The 14,830-nt window shown below is 50.8% G+C and overlaps 1 protein-coding gene across 3 annotated transcripts in view; it reads left to right on the forward strand.

The window, feature by feature from the left end:
- Positions 1 to 14,675, forward strand: part of tarbp1 (TAR (HIV-1) RNA binding protein 1) — a 27,036-nt gene extending 12,361 nt beyond the window's left edge. Inside the window, exons 11-29 of one of the 3 annotated variants that reach the window (XM_084709380.1) lie at positions 334 to 600; positions 1,096 to 1,193; positions 1,300 to 1,467; positions 2,257 to 2,486; positions 2,706 to 2,925; positions 3,387 to 3,575; positions 3,742 to 4,001; positions 4,169 to 4,240; positions 5,107 to 5,227; positions 5,424 to 5,534; positions 5,680 to 5,829; positions 6,136 to 6,222; positions 6,448 to 6,668; positions 6,788 to 6,869; positions 8,066 to 8,291; positions 10,208 to 10,393; positions 11,416 to 11,540; positions 12,008 to 12,144; positions 13,648 to 14,675. In XM_084709380.1, the coding sequence (XP_084565506.1) occupies positions 334 to 600; positions 1,096 to 1,193; positions 1,300 to 1,467; positions 2,257 to 2,486; positions 2,706 to 2,925; positions 3,387 to 3,575; positions 3,742 to 4,001; positions 4,169 to 4,240; positions 5,107 to 5,227; positions 5,424 to 5,534; positions 5,680 to 5,829; positions 6,136 to 6,222; positions 6,448 to 6,668; positions 6,788 to 6,869; positions 8,066 to 8,291; positions 10,208 to 10,393; positions 11,416 to 11,540; positions 12,008 to 12,144; positions 13,648 to 13,948 (3,251 nt within the window). In that variant the 3' untranslated portion in view covers positions 13,949 to 14,675. The remainder of the gene's footprint in view (positions 1 to 333; positions 601 to 1,095; positions 1,194 to 1,299; positions 1,468 to 2,256; positions 2,487 to 2,705; positions 2,926 to 3,386; positions 3,576 to 3,741; positions 4,002 to 4,168; positions 4,241 to 5,106; positions 5,228 to 5,423; positions 5,535 to 5,679; positions 5,830 to 6,135; positions 6,223 to 6,447; positions 6,669 to 6,787; positions 6,870 to 8,065; positions 8,292 to 10,207; positions 10,394 to 11,415; positions 11,541 to 12,007; positions 12,145 to 13,647) is intronic. The other 2 variants (XM_084709381.1, XM_084709382.1) reach the window with 2 other exon arrangements.
- The last annotated feature ends 155 nt before the right edge of the window (positions 14,676 to 14,830 follow it).

Raw genomic sequence — 14,830 nt, forward strand, 5'->3', positions numbered from 1 at the left:
AGCACCTCTCTGTGTCAGCACCTGTCTGTGTCAACACCTGTCTGTGTCAACACCTGTCTGTGTCAGCACCTGTCTGTGTCAGCACCTGTCTGTGTCAACACCTGTCTGTGTCAACACCTGTCTGTGTCAGCACCTGTGTGTGTCAACACCTGTCTGTGTCAGCACCTGTCTGTGTCAGCACCTGTCTGTGTCAGCATCGTCTGTGTCAACACCTGTCTGTGTCAACACCTGTCTGTGTCAGCACCTGTGTGTGTCAACACCTGTCTGTGTCAGCACCTGTCTGTGTCAGCACCTGTCTGTGTCAGCATCGTCTGTGGTGTGTTTGTCCTGCAGACCAGACTGACTGCCTGCCAGACCCAGGGGAGGCAAACATGCTGGCCACGGCCATCCTGCTGTGGGCCGACATGGAGGACAGGAGGGAGGGAGGAAGGACTGGAGAGAGGCTCCCAGATCTTCTGCTCCCCCTGGTAGCCACGCTGGGGAGACTCAGCACCAACGTTTACCTGCCTCTCATAAAGACAGACAAGAGCCTGCAGCTGCTGCTCCGCCTCCTCCAGCTCAGACACGCCCCCTGTCGCCCAGCAACAGAGGAGAGGCAGGGTAGGTGTTTCTAAGGCAATGGCCAGGTGTTCTCTACTCTTCTTTCTATATGTGGGGCGTTACAACGTGCCTCTTTCTGTATGTGGGGCGTTACAACGTGCCTCTCTCTGTATGTGGGGCGTTACAACGTGCCTCTTTCTGGATGTGGGGCATTACAACGTGCCTCTCTGTATGTGGGGCATTACAATGTGCCTCTTTCCGTATGTGGGGCGTTACAACGTGCCTCTCTCTGTATGTGGGGCGTTACAACGTGCCTCTTTCTGTATGTGGGGCGTTACAACGTGCCTCTCTCTGTATGTGGGGCGTTACAACGTGCCTCTTTCTGTATGTGGGGCGTTACAACGTGCCTCTTTCTGTATGTGGGGAGTTACAACGTGCCTCTTTCTGTATGTGGGGCGTTACAACGTGCCTCTTTCTGGATGTGGGGCGTTACAACGTGCCTCTTTCCGTATGTGGGGCGTTACAACATTTATGTCTTTGCCGCATGTTCTTCAGCGGACCACGTGGCCGTCGCCATGGATGCGCTGCTCGCGGGCGTAGTGGAGTCCATCCAGGAGTTTATCCTCCGGAGACTAAGTGGAGAGCTGCAGGAGGTACATTCTCACACACACACACACACACACCATACTTTCATACACACACACACTACACACATACACACCAACGTGTAACCCGGTAGAGGTGTGTGTTGTCCTGCAGCTGTGTGACATGCAGAGAGCAGAGCTGTACCTGGTGCTGCTGAGGGAGCTGCTGCTGGCCTCCACACTCTCCAGCCTGGCCTCCGCCTGCCTCCCCCGCCTGGCCTCCGCATGCCTCCCCCGCCTGGCCTCCGCCTGCCTCTCCAGCCTGCTCTGCCCTGCCTCGCACGTAGGGCCCGCTCTCACACACACTGGGCCGTTAACACGCTCAGAAAACACGACTCATAGAGATCATGTTCGGTTTACATTCCCTTGGGATATGTGATGTGGAAATAACATCATACTGTTGTCATTATGAATATGGGTAATGATTATGGATTTACTGTAATCTATTTTTAGTGAATGCTATACTATTGGAAACCAGATGCAAAGCTGTTGACTGATTATTGTTATCCCTAGACAATGGTAGAAGAAATAAAGCCCCAAATATGAAGATCTGGATAATTAGGGGCTGAGTGGGGGAGAAGAATAGGTGTGTGCTTCCATAAAGAACCAGGAAGGCCCAGCTATAACTAATGAGACATATTTGTGGCCTTATGCCCAGGAGCCTAATGCAGCTGGCTGTTCAAGGTCAGAGTGGGCTTAAATTGGAAGAATTGTCTATGAAGGAAAGTACCTGGAATTTGAATCCCTTAAAACAAGGGACCCGCTGGGTAAGAATGCCTAATGTCTATGTAAGTATTGTACCATATTACCGTACAATGGGGAGAAGACTAGAAAAGTGAAATGTCTGGAGAGAACTTCAGTCTGATCCTGGGATCATGCTCACGTTCCATTGGGAATCTTTGTTGCCTGAGGACCAATAACACACTTTGCATCAACCCTGCTGTGTTCCAGTGCTGTTTTTAAACTTTGAGAATTGATTGAAGACATACAGAACATTTGTTACATCAAATTGTACTTATCTGGTTATTTTCTCTCTTTCTCTGTGTTTGTGTGTGTGTGAATGTGTGTCTAGATCCCAACTGTAGCCGGCCAGGTGACCAAAGCCGTTGCCATGGCATCGCTGGCCATGCTTTGTGACCTTGCCAACCAGGACGTCATCAACAGCCAATCAGAGACCGTGTCTGTACTGTTGTCACTCAAAGGCTTCTTCCACCCCCCTGCCTCCCCCTCGTCTCCCTCTGTCCCCCTCGGCCTCTTCAACCAGACCCTGCTGAAGCCCCCCGCGGCAGGCTGCTCTGCCCGGTCAGTATGCTGCCTGGACCAGGGGCCAGCCTAGGACACATGGAGGCTTGGCTGGAGGAGTGGATGAAGATATGAGTGGATGTGTTGGGTGAAGATGGGGGGGGGGAAATTAGCGGGAAAGGGAGAGAGTGCATAGGAGGAGATAAAAAGAGGAAAAATAAGCTAGCTGATGTGCTCTGTCTGTTAGTCTGAGTCTCCCCTCTCCCCCTCCCCCCCCAGCGCTCCAGGGCTGGGTGTCTCCCTGCAGGACTGGGGCCGCATGGCAGCTCGCTTCACCCGGGACCAGTGGGTCTGCCTGGGCTTCCTGAGGAGGGCGGGCCCCCCGCTGGCCCCCCCTGGAGCCCTTGGGGCCCTGCAGGCGGCTGTGGAGGCGCTGGCCCTGCTGCCCAGCCACCTGGTGCTGCCCGTACTGGCCTTCATGGAGGCAGAGCTGCCCCAGGTCAGCCCAGCGTGGTGGTGGTGGTGGTGGTGGAGGAGGAGGAGGTGGTGGAGGAGGAGGAGGTGGTGGTGGGTGGTGGTGGGTGGCGGTGGTGGTGGTGGTGGTGGAGGAGGAGGAGGAGGTGGTGGAGGAGGAGGAGGTGGTGGAGGAGGAGGAGGTGGTGGTGGGTGGTGGTGGGTGGTGGTGGTGGTGGTGGCTATAGTCGTTGTGACATTAAAGTGTGTTACAGAAAGTTAGTAAAGGAAAGAGAGATACAGAGAAACGATCTCAGGTCTCGTATAGCACACACACTAACAGGATGCAGGGATATAGATGGTGGGTAACCACGGGCTAACTAAGCTGTGCCTAGCCACTGGCTAACTAACGTCACTGTTAATGTGATTCACTCAATGCTCAGCTTGTGGCTCCGTAGAGCAGGTGCAGCAGGGTCGCTGAGCTAATTGTTCCCCTCCGTCCAGCAGGTGGCGCTGTGTGGGGAGGAGGTGTGTGCCGAGGCGGTGCGGCGGTCCTGGGCGCTGGTCCAGGCCCTGAGCAGCAACCCCCAGGACTTCTGGCCCACCCTCCAGGCCTTCACCCGCATGGCCTACAGCTCCCCGCTGCTGGGCCTCTCACACACACAGGCCCCGCTGCTCACACACACACTCAGAGAGGTGAGAACACACACACACACATCCTGTTAGGACTAGATAAGAGAAGTGCTTTTCACTGACTGACTAGGGGTTTCTATCTTTGTGTGTGTATGTATGTACATGTGTGTGTACGTGTGTGTACGTGTGTGTGTGTGTGTGTGTGTGTGTGTGTGTGACCTCCATGTAGATCTCTGCTGAGCTCATAGAGCTGTCTCAGATCAAGACGGGGGTGTTCAATGTTCTGATCCAGCACTGCTGCGACACCTGGACCACCTCTGACACAGGAAGTCCCTCCCAGCCCAGCCCGGACACAGGAAGTCCCTCCCAGCCCAGCCCGGACACAGGAAGTACCTCCCAGCCCAGCCCGGACACAGGAAGTTCCCTGCTGCAGTTGGACATCCTGACAGAGGCTTGTGTCTACGGGCCGGTCTTCAGGAGAGACCAGAGGTGCTTCTGGCCTGCTCCTCTCACTGTGGCCCACAGAGGGCGATAGAGGACAGGTTGTTCCTGTGTTCATGCATTTTATTCTCCAAAGAACTTACCTCAAAACTCAAGAGACCTTTTGTGTGCATGTGTGCGGGTGTGTGTGTGTGCGGGTGTGTGTGTGTGCGCAGGTTGATCCAGGAGGTTCAGAGCTATGTGGAGAAGCTGGGAGATCAGTGCTCAGCCAACACCGTGGTCCCCAGGTCTGCTACACACACACACACACTGTGGTCCCCAGGTCTGCTACATACACGCCTATTTTAGTTGAAATTTTATCAACAAAGTTTATCAACGAATACAAAATGAACACTGTATCCTTTATCCTATATATCATATTTCTTATAATCTGGTCTGAAACACATTCCATTCATATTCTGACTACAATCCAGATACAAGGGATGGTCTGCTAACATAGAGTTCTCCCTGGTCTCTTTCTCCCTGGTCTCTCTCTCCCTGGTCTCTCCCTCTCCCTGGTCTCTCTCTCTCCCTGGTCTCTCTCCCTGGTCTCTCTTTCTCCCTGGTCTCTCTCTCCCTGGTCTCTCCCTCTCCCTGGTCTCTCTTTCTCTCTGGTATCTCTCTCTGGTCTCTCTCCCTGGTCTCTCTTTCTCTCTGGTCTCTCTCCCTGGTCTCTCTCTCTGGTCTCTCTCTGGTCTCTCTCTCTGGTCTCTCTCTCTGGTCTCTCTCTGGTCTCTCTCTGGTCTCTCTCTCTGGTCTCTCTCTGGTCTCAATCTCTCTGGTGTCTCTCTGGTCTCTCTGTCTCTCTCTCTGGTCTGTCTCTCTCTGGTCTCTCTCTCTGGTCTCTCTCTCTGGTCTCTCTCTCTCTCTGGTCTCTCTCTCTGGTCTCTCTCCCCGGTCTCTCTCTCTCTGGTCTCCCTCTCTGGTCTCCTACCCTGGTCTCTCTCTGGTCTCTCTCTCTCTGGTCTCTCTCTCTGGTCTCTCTCTGGTCTCTCTCTCTCTGGTCTCTCTCTCTGGTCTCTCTCTCTCTGGTCTCTCTCTGGTCACTCTCTGGTCTTACTCTCTGGTCTCTCTTTCACTGGTCTCTCTCTGGTCTCCCTGTCCTGTGTGTCAGTGATGACAGGGATGAGCAGGCTCCTCGTGTGTTTGTGCTGGGGTTCCTCAGCGGTCTGGAGCCCTCCAGCCAGCAGCACCAGACCCTGATGGAGGAGCTGGTGCTACGTCTGCTGAGGAAGGTACAGAGCACACACACGTTCTCTCTCTCTTTCACTCACACACACACACACACACACACACACTCTCTGTCTCTCTCTCTCTCTCTGTCTGTGTCTCTGTCTCTCTTTCGCACACACATACACACTCTCTCTCTGTCTCTTTCTCATATACCAACACACACACAACGTGCTCTTCTTCTCTCTCTGTTGTTTTTAGGATGAGGAGATATCCAAGTCCAAAACTCGTTACTATAGCAACTCTCTTCAACACCGTGTGAAGAACCGAGTGTGGCAGACGCTCTTGCTGCTGCTGCCTAAACTGAGAGAGGTACACACACACACACACACCACACACACACACACACCTTGCTGCTGCCTAAACTGAGAGAGGTACACACACACTTACCCTGTGTGTGTGTGTGTGTGTGTGTGTGTGCGCGTGTGTGCGCATCTGGTTGTCAACGTGTGTGCAGGAGTTTGTGAACACCATTGCAAGGCGGATCTTTGAGGCTGGATTCTGCAGCAACCAGGCGTCTGTCAAGTATCTGATGGAGTGGATGATGGTTCTGCTGCTGGTCCGCTTCCCAGCCCACATAGACAAGCTCTGGTCCTGCTTTACTCTGGTGAGGCCTTGTTCTCAGACACACACACACACACTGAGAAACACACACTGAGAAACACACACACACACACACACACACACTGAGAAACACGCTCGGAGAAACACACACACACACACACACACACACACACACTGAGAAACACGCTCGGAGAAACACACACACTGAGAAACACACACACATACACACACTGACATACATTGAAACACACACAATACGACACCCACACATCTCCAGTACTACTAGTGGAGAGCACAGGACAGCAGAGATGTTCAGGCCCAGGTTCACGGCTGGATGTGTCTCCTGCAGGATCAAGAGAAGACCAAGACCAGCATCTGTACCTACCTGTCAGTCCTGGTCCATCTCAACATCATCATGCCCACGCTACCAGACAAGGTAGACCAGAACCTCACTCCTCCTCCTCTTACCCTCTCTCTATCTCTCTATCTCTCTCCCTTTCTCTATCTCTCTCTCTCACACACATTCTCTCTCTCATTAATGTCATCTCTTTCGCACATACTCTCCCTCTCACACACTCTCTGCTCTCCTCCCCTCTCCTTCCCTCCCCTCTCCTCCCCTCATCCTTTCCTCCTCTCCCCCCCCCCCCTCCTCTCTCCTCAGGCTGTTCAGTGGCGGAGGGCTCTAGATGTTATTCTCCAGTGGTGCTTCAGCCACAACTTCAGCGTGCGTCTGTACGCCCTGCTGGCTCTGAAGAGGGTGTGGGGTCTGGAGGGGGCCCGGGGGGAGGCTGAGGCTGGGGCCGGGGGGGTGGACGGCCTGGGCGGGCTGGCCACCCTGGTCCAGTCCTGTCTAAACCAGGCAGAGGCCATGCAGAGCACTGGGTAAGTCACAGAGGGACTCTGTCTTATTGTGGCTGTGCTAAATTCTACCCACGTATGTGTTGACTAGAGCCACTTCCTGTCTCTACAGGATATAACTGTGACACTACCTGTTTCTACAGGAATGCTAACAAGAACTGGAGCAGGATCCAGGAGCACTTCTTCTTTGGTGCCTTTCATCCTATCAGAGATCACAGTGTTGAGGTGAGACCAGTACCTTCCATCCTATCAGAAATCAGTGTTGAGGTGAGACCAGTACCTTCCATCCTATCAGAGATCACAGTGTTGAGGTGAGACCAGTACCTTCCATCCTATCAGAAATCAGTGTTGAGGTGAGACCAGTACCTTCCATCCTATCAGAAATCAGTGTTGAGGTGAGACTAGTACCTTCCATCCTATCAGAGATCAGTGTTGAGGTGAGACCAGTACCTTCCATCCTATCAGAGATCAGTGTTGAGGTGAGACCAGTACCTTCCATCCTATCAGAGATCAGTGTTGAGGTGAGACCAGTACCTTCCATCCTATCAGAGATCACAGTGTTGAGGTGAGACCAGTACCTTCCATCCTATCAGAGATCACAGTGTTGAGGTGAGACCAGTACCTTCCATCCTATCAGAGATCACAATGTTGAGGTGAGACCAGTACCTTCCATCCTATCAGAGATCAGTGTTGAGGTGAGACCAGTACCTTCCATCCTATCAGAGATCAGTGTTGAGGTGAGACCAGTACCTTCCATCCTATCAGAGATCAGTGTTGAGGTAAGACCAGTACCTTCCATCCTATCAGAGATCAGTGTTGAGGTGAGACCAGCACCTTCCATCCTATCAGAGATCAGTGTTGAGGTAAGACCAGTACCTTCCATCCTATCAGAGATCAGTGTTGAAGTGAGACCAGTACCTTCCATCCTATCAGAGATCAGTGTTGAGGTGAGACCAGTACCTTCCATCCTATCAGAGATCACAGTGTTGAGGTGAGACCAGTACCTTCCATCCTATCAGAGATCACAATGTTGAGGTGAGACCAGTACCTTCCATCCTATCAGAGATCAGTGTTGAGGTGAGACCAGTACCTTCCATCCTATCAGAGATCAGTGTTGAGGTAAGACCAGTACCTTCCATCCTATCAGAGATCACAGTGTTGAGGTGAGACCAGTACCTTCCATTCTATCAGAGATCACAGTGTTGAGGTGAGACCAGTACCTGCAACATGGTCATGAGGATGTGCGGTGTGTTTAAAAATGTTCCTTCTGTGTCTGTCTAATTCCCTCTCCCCCTCTATCCCTCCTTCTCCCCGTCTCTCCCCCTCCCTCTCTGTCCCCCTTCCTCCTCCCCTCCCCTCCCCTCCCTGTCTCTCCCTCCCCATCTCTCTCTCCCTTCCTCCCTCCTCCTCTCCTCCTCTAGTCCATCTTCTACCTCTTCCCCCGTCTCTCTGAGCTGGCTGATGATGAGTGGCTTCCTGTGTGGAAGTTTGAGAAGCTGGTGGCGTTCTCCCGAGGCCCCTCCACTCTGCCCCTGAGGAACCCCAGTCCAGAGCTGGGGCTGGTGCCGCCAGGAGACTGGGTCCAGCAGGACAAAGGTACCACCACCAGGGGGCAGCACAGCACTCGAGCACATGGGAAGCTGCTGGGTAAGCAGGAACCAGAGTTTCACAAGCACAGGCAGTTAATGGCTGTTTATCAATCCACGTTTTTTTCCGTTCTTGTGTTCTTCCAAACTCGTTTCACGTCATCTTTCATTGCCCAAGTATGGTTGCAATCCAAAGAACACAAGTCACCAAGAACGCCAAAAATACCCAGAAATGTTCCTGATCCGCCCCTTTTATCGAGGATGCATCTGATGGTGAATTGACCAGCGAGAACGCTTCTGATTTCCCAGAATTCCTTGCGGACTTGCAAGGACGCTTGCAAGAACGTTGTTCAAAAGAATATACTTGCGTTCTTCGGATTGATAAACAGCCAATAGTTTGCAATTGAGAGGTCACAAGGATCAAACAGATCCAGGATGGAAGATATTTACATGAAGAATGGAAAGGAAATGCATCTTTGTTAATGTGCTAAAAGGTATTTAAGAAGTAAATAGTCACTTTTGGCTTTATCAGTCCTCTTCAACTAAGAAGAGGTTTCTGGTGAAAGGTTGTGGGTGGCAAAAGAGAGCCTCCTCGGGATGTACATATGTGAATGCAGTGAAGTCATAATGGTGTTCATCCTTCACCACTAAGAGGTCATAATGGTGTTCATCCTTCACCACTAAAAGGTCATAATGGTGTTCATCCTTCACCACTAAGAGGTCATAATGGTGTTCATCCTTCACCACTAAGAGGTCATAATGGTGTTCATCCTTCACCACTAAGAGGTCATAATTGTGTTCATCCTTCACCACTAAGAGGTCATAATGGTGTTCATCCTTCACCACTAAAAGGTCATAATGGTGTTCATCCTTCACCACTAAGAGGTCATAATTGTGTTCATCCTTCACCACTAAGAGGTCATAATGGTGTTCATCCTTCACCACTAAGAGGTCATAATGGTGTTCATCCTTCACCACTAAAAGGTCATAATGGTGTTCAAACTTCACCACTAAGAGGTCATAATTGTGTTCATCCTTCACCACTAAGAGGTAATAATGGTGTTCATCCTTCACCACTAAGAGGTCATAATGGTGTTCATCCTTCACCACTAAAAGGTCATAATGGTGTTCAAACTTCACCACTAAGAGGTCATAATTGTGTTCATCCTTCACCACTAAGAGGTCATAATGGTGTTCATCCTTCACCACTAAAAGGTCATAATGGTGTTCATCCTTCACCACTAAGAGGTCATAATTGTGTTCATCCTTCACCACTAAGAGGTCATAATGGTGTTCATCCTTCACCACTAAAAGGTCATAATGGTGTTCATCCTTCACCACTAAAAGGTCATAATGGTGTTCAAACTTCACCACTAAGAGGTCATAATTGTGTTCATCCTTCACCACTAAGAGGTAATAATGGTGTTCATCCTTCACCACTAAGAGGTCATAATGGTGTTCATCCTTCACCACTAAAAGGTCATAATGGTGTTCAAACTTCACCACTAAGAGGTCATAATTGTGTTCATCCTTCACCACTAAGAGGTAATAATGGTGTTCATCCTTCACCACTAAGAGGTCATAATGGTGTTCATCCTTCACCACTAAGAGGTCACAATGGTGTTCATCCTTCACCACTATGAGGTCATAATGGTGTTCATCCTTCACCACTGTGAGGTCATAATGGTGTTCATCCTTAACCTCTATGAGGTCATAATGGTGTTCATCCTTCACCACTATAAGGTCATAATGGTGTTCATCACTCAACACTATGAGGTCATAATGGTGTTCATTGCCCAGCACTGTGAGGTCATAATGCTGTCCACCACTGTGAGGTCATAATGGTGTTCACCACTGTGAGGTCATAATGGTGTTCATCACTCAATACTATGAGGTCATAATGGTGTTCACCCCTCAGCACTGAGAGGTCATAATGGTGTTCACCACTGTGAGGTCATAATGGTGTTTCTCCCCCAGGTGAGCAGGAGAGGGAGGAGTGCTGGACGGAGGTGCAGAAGAAGATGACTCCCTGGAGGCTGGGGATGGTGGAGCAGGGCCCAGAGCTGCAGCTGGCCCCCCAGCAGAGGGCTGCCCGTCTGGGGAAGCTCCACAGCGCCCTCCTGGTGGTGGCCTCGCTCATAGACAAGCCCACCAACCTGGGAGGTGAGGGGGCACAGCTGCAAGTTCCAGCTTGGACTCAGACTGACACAGGGCTGGGTTTGATGTTCTGTGCTTCTGCAACTCCTTCCTGTCTGTTAGGGTTACTAACCTTAGGATCCAACTTTTTGTGTTACACCTCTAGTGTAGACTAACACCGTAATTCAGCATCCTGTTACATCTCTAGTGTAGACTAACAACATAATTAAACTTCCTGTTACATCTCTACACCGTAATTCAATTTATACCTCTAGTGCAGACTATGAATCAACTTCCTGTCTTACACCTCTAATGCAGACTAACCCTATGATTTAACTTCCCGTTACACCTCAAGTGCAGACTAACCTAATGATTTAACTTCTTGTTACACCTCAAGTGCAGAATAACCCTATGATTTAAATTCATGTTACACCTCAAGTGCAGACTAACCTAATGATTTAACTGTGTGTACGTGTAGCAGGAGTGTGTTTGCGTGCAGGTGTGTGTATGCGGGCCTCTGGCCGTGAGGCAGGTGTGTTGGGCTGGTGTTGCTAGGCTCTGACTCTCTCTGCACACCTGTTCACAGTTACAGTACCTAATCTCAGCCCTCCTTAATCTCTGATTGGATAAGCATTCGCTGAATTCATCATAAAGGGACTGGTTTGGGATCTGCACTGCTGTGTTGGTGTTAACGCAGTAGACACCAGGCTGTCATTGTCATTGAAATAAATGAGTTTATTCAGGGCAGGAGGACCCATTTAACGAACCAATATTGACATGGCGCGATATAGAACATGAGATCAGCTGTAAATATGTATTTTTAATTAATCATTTCTGTATCCAAGACAACAAGGGTAATGTTAGGATACAAGGAAATGTTTGCTTGTATTTTTGGTCCAGTCCAGTCTCTTTGTCTGATTGGTCTGTCCAGTCCTGTCCCTCTGTCTGATTGGTCTATCGAGTCCTGTCCCTCTGTTGCCTCTGTTAGACTCGACCCCAGTGGGATGTGCTCTAGAGGGACTGGCTTGTTCATTTTGTGTGTGTAATAGGATTGTGTCGGACTTGTGAGATCTTCGGAGCCAGTGGACTGGTTCTGGACAGCCTTCGCCACGTCAGCGACAAACACTTCCAGTCCCTGAGTGTCTCAGCAGAACTCTGGCTCCCCCTGCTGGAGGTAGGAGGACTGCATTACTCCCTAGCACTGCTAGGTCAAACGTCTGCTTTTTGCTCATGCTAACCCTTAGCTGGCTTTGAGCTAACTCAGAGCTAAACAAGAGAAACAGTTATGTCTGGGTTAGTTGTGTTACCTCTTCGCTAGCTCTAGTTTAGCTCTTGGCTATCTCTATAATAGTTAGTGGCTAGCTGTAGGTTAACTGTGTTAAAGCTTGGATAGCTCTAGGTGAGTTCTTCTGTGTTAGCTCTAGTCTACCTCTGTGTTAGTTCTGTGTTAGCGCTTGGCTAGCTCCAGGGAAGCTCTGTGCTAGCGGTTGGCTAGCTCCAGGGAGCTCTGTGTTAGCGCTTGGCTAGCTCCAGGGAAGCTCTGTGCTAGCGCTTGGCTAGCTCCAGGGGAGCTCTGTGTTAGCGCCTGGCTAGCTCCAGGGGAGCTCTGAGGTTTGTGAGTTGAAGCTGCTGTTCTGTCAGGTGAAGCCTGCAGAGCTGTCCCGGTTCCTGCTGCAGCAGAAGGAGAGGGGCTACTGCATCGTGGGGGTGGAGCAGACCGCCAACAGCCACAGTCTGCAGGACTACCGCTTCCCTGAGAGGACCCTGCTGCTGCTGGGGTAGGAGCACACACACACACGTACACACACACACACATACATACACACTGACACACACGCAGATAAACCCTGACACACATGTACACACACACACGTACGCACACACATGCACGCACACACAGGTACACACATATGCACACGTACACACACAGGTACACAAACACATAAGCCACTTTTCCTCCTGTGGAACAGGGTTTTAGGAGGTACTTGGGTGTGTTTCCACCACAGGAACCAGTATCTAAAGTTCTGGGTAAAATATTTAGTCCTTGCAAAGTCCCTATTCGGGAAGTGGTACTTTTTCAAAAGCCAGGAACTTTGGGGGGTGGGACTTGGGCACTGAACATGCTGATTGGTTGAGTGCATGTAGCATTTTCATTGGTTGACTGTACGCAGCATTTGATGTCAAACACCATTTTAAAGTCTGTTATGCAGCATACAGTTTTGCGTCAGAGGTACAGTACAAGTACATGTACATGTTCTTGTACATACACCCACACACACACACACACATGTAAATGTACACATGCTTGCTAACCCAGCTGTACACACACAGGTGCAGTAATGCAGTCTCCTGTGGGTGACAGAGAGCTGACCCTGCTCTTTACTGGAAGTCTGCTAATTGACTAACTGTTCCTGTGGGCCAGGATACACTATCTCTCCTTCCCTCTCTTCTACTCTCCTGTCCTCTCCCCTGATGGCTCTGCTCTATACTCCTCTCCTCCTCTCTTCTACCCTCCCCTTTACTCCACCCTCCTCTTTCTCCTATTCTGCTCTCTCCTCGGATCTCTCCTCTCTTACTCCTCTCTTCTCCTCCTCTCATCTCTCCTCTTACCTCTCTCCTTGTCCTCTCTCCTCTCCCCCTTTTCTGCCTTCTCCATCGTTCTGTCCCTGAGGCGTGTCCAGGCATGCTGTACTCTAATTGGTTCACCCTTGGGGAGGGCCTGGAAATCAACCACAGCATTACTCCCCCTCCCCAGAGAGGGAGCAGAGTGTAACAACCTCCAGGCAGGGGGGTCTCTGTCCTCTGCTCCAGGCCGGACCAGGAACACTTCCTGTGGGGGGAGTCAGTCCACGAGCTCCCCGCCAGGCTACACAGTCAATACAGCCCTTCCTCTGACGCTCGCACACCAGCACAGGGCTCATAGATTGTATGGTGTGTGTGTGTTTGTGTGTGTGTGTGTGTGTGAGGCAGATCAGTCCTTTGTATGATTCAGCTGGATTAAGCAAATATTAGCATGGCTTTTGGGGTTGGTGCTTTGATGATGTGTTTATGAACACAAACGCGTGTTTTACTCTATCACTGGAATACCCCTGATCTGTAATCATGAGATCAGGATGACCTCACTTCTCCCCTCCTTCATGTACTCACAGAGCTGTAGTCACCCCCCCTTATCTACCTCCCCCCCCCCTCCCCAGAGTTGACTGCTGTGACTGGATGCATGTTTGTGCACAGATGATGTGTCCAAGACCGTGAAGTGTCTCCTCCTCCTCCTCCTCCCCCAGGAACGAGCGGGAGGGAATCCCAGCGCCCCTGCTCCAGCTGCTGGACGTCTGTGTGGAGATCCCTCAGCAGGGCGTGGTCCGCTCCCTCAACGTGCACGTCAGCGCCGCCCTGCTGGTGTGGGAGTACACCCGGCAGCATCGGGCCCCCCCAGGGGCAGGGCCAGGGGCCCCCCCAGGGGCAGGGCCAGGGGGCTCCCCAGGGGCCCCCCCAGGGGCAGGGCCAGGGGGCCCCCCAGGGGCAGGGCCAGGGGGCCCCCCAGGGGCAGGGCCAGGGGGCTCCCTCCCCAGCAGGGCTCTGTGAGGATGGGGGTGCGTGTCAGATGAATGACCTTGGTTGGAGAGGTGTGTGTTGGTGTGAATGTGGTGCTGGAGGGTCCCTGCCACCTGCAGCCTGGTCAGACACACAACCTCCAGGCTAATGTTATAGTGCTATTTGACCCGAGTTGCCAAAAGGCAGACCTACCAAATTTACAGCAGCATATTTGTATGTATTTTAAGGTCTGTGGGTCTGTTTGTGTGTGTGTGTGTGTGTGTGTGTGTGTGTGTGTGTGTGTGTGTGTGTGTTTCTTGTCCACAATGTGTGGTCTTGAGAATGTAACAGTGTTTTGATAGCCTACTTCCTGTTCCGCCTTTGAACAGAGGGTACTTTAGGTTGTAAAGACTGTTTCTGTTCAGGTTAGGTTATGAAAGCCAGCTGTCAACTCATCATGCTGTCAGATGATCTGAATAGTCCTTTTGACCCTGTTCTCCTGTGACAGATGCAGTTCTTCTTCAAGGATTAGTCTGATGGGAGTATTGCTTCTGAATATTAACCCGCTAAACCCGCTGCTCCACATTCATGTCTAGATACAGAAACGTGACAAGATTTCACTGTGTCCTAGTTTCCCAGAGTGATGGAAGACAAGTGCCAGTCTCTGCTCAACATGCACACAATGTTTATTTAACTCGTGTTAAGCGCTTGAACTTCTTGATGGTTATATTGAGTGATCAATTGTTTTCTTTTCTTTTTAATAACACTTTTGGAAAGACCGGAGTTGTTGTCTTTACATGTCAAGTTTACTGAATAAATAAACAAAGTCATTGTGAGAGTTATTATCCGTATGTGCTGCAAGTGCTTGGAATGCCACGCCCAGCCCTCACTCAGAGGAGCGGAGGCAGGTGCACTGAGTTGTCTAGGAGACGA

This window comes from Hypomesus nipponensis, chromosome 11 (genome assembly GCF_054491055.1).
Source record: "Hypomesus nipponensis isolate SF chromosome 11, ASM5449105v1, whole genome shotgun sequence".
Classification (NCBI taxonomy): Eukaryota; Metazoa; Chordata; class Actinopteri; order Osmeriformes; family Osmeridae; genus Hypomesus; species Hypomesus nipponensis.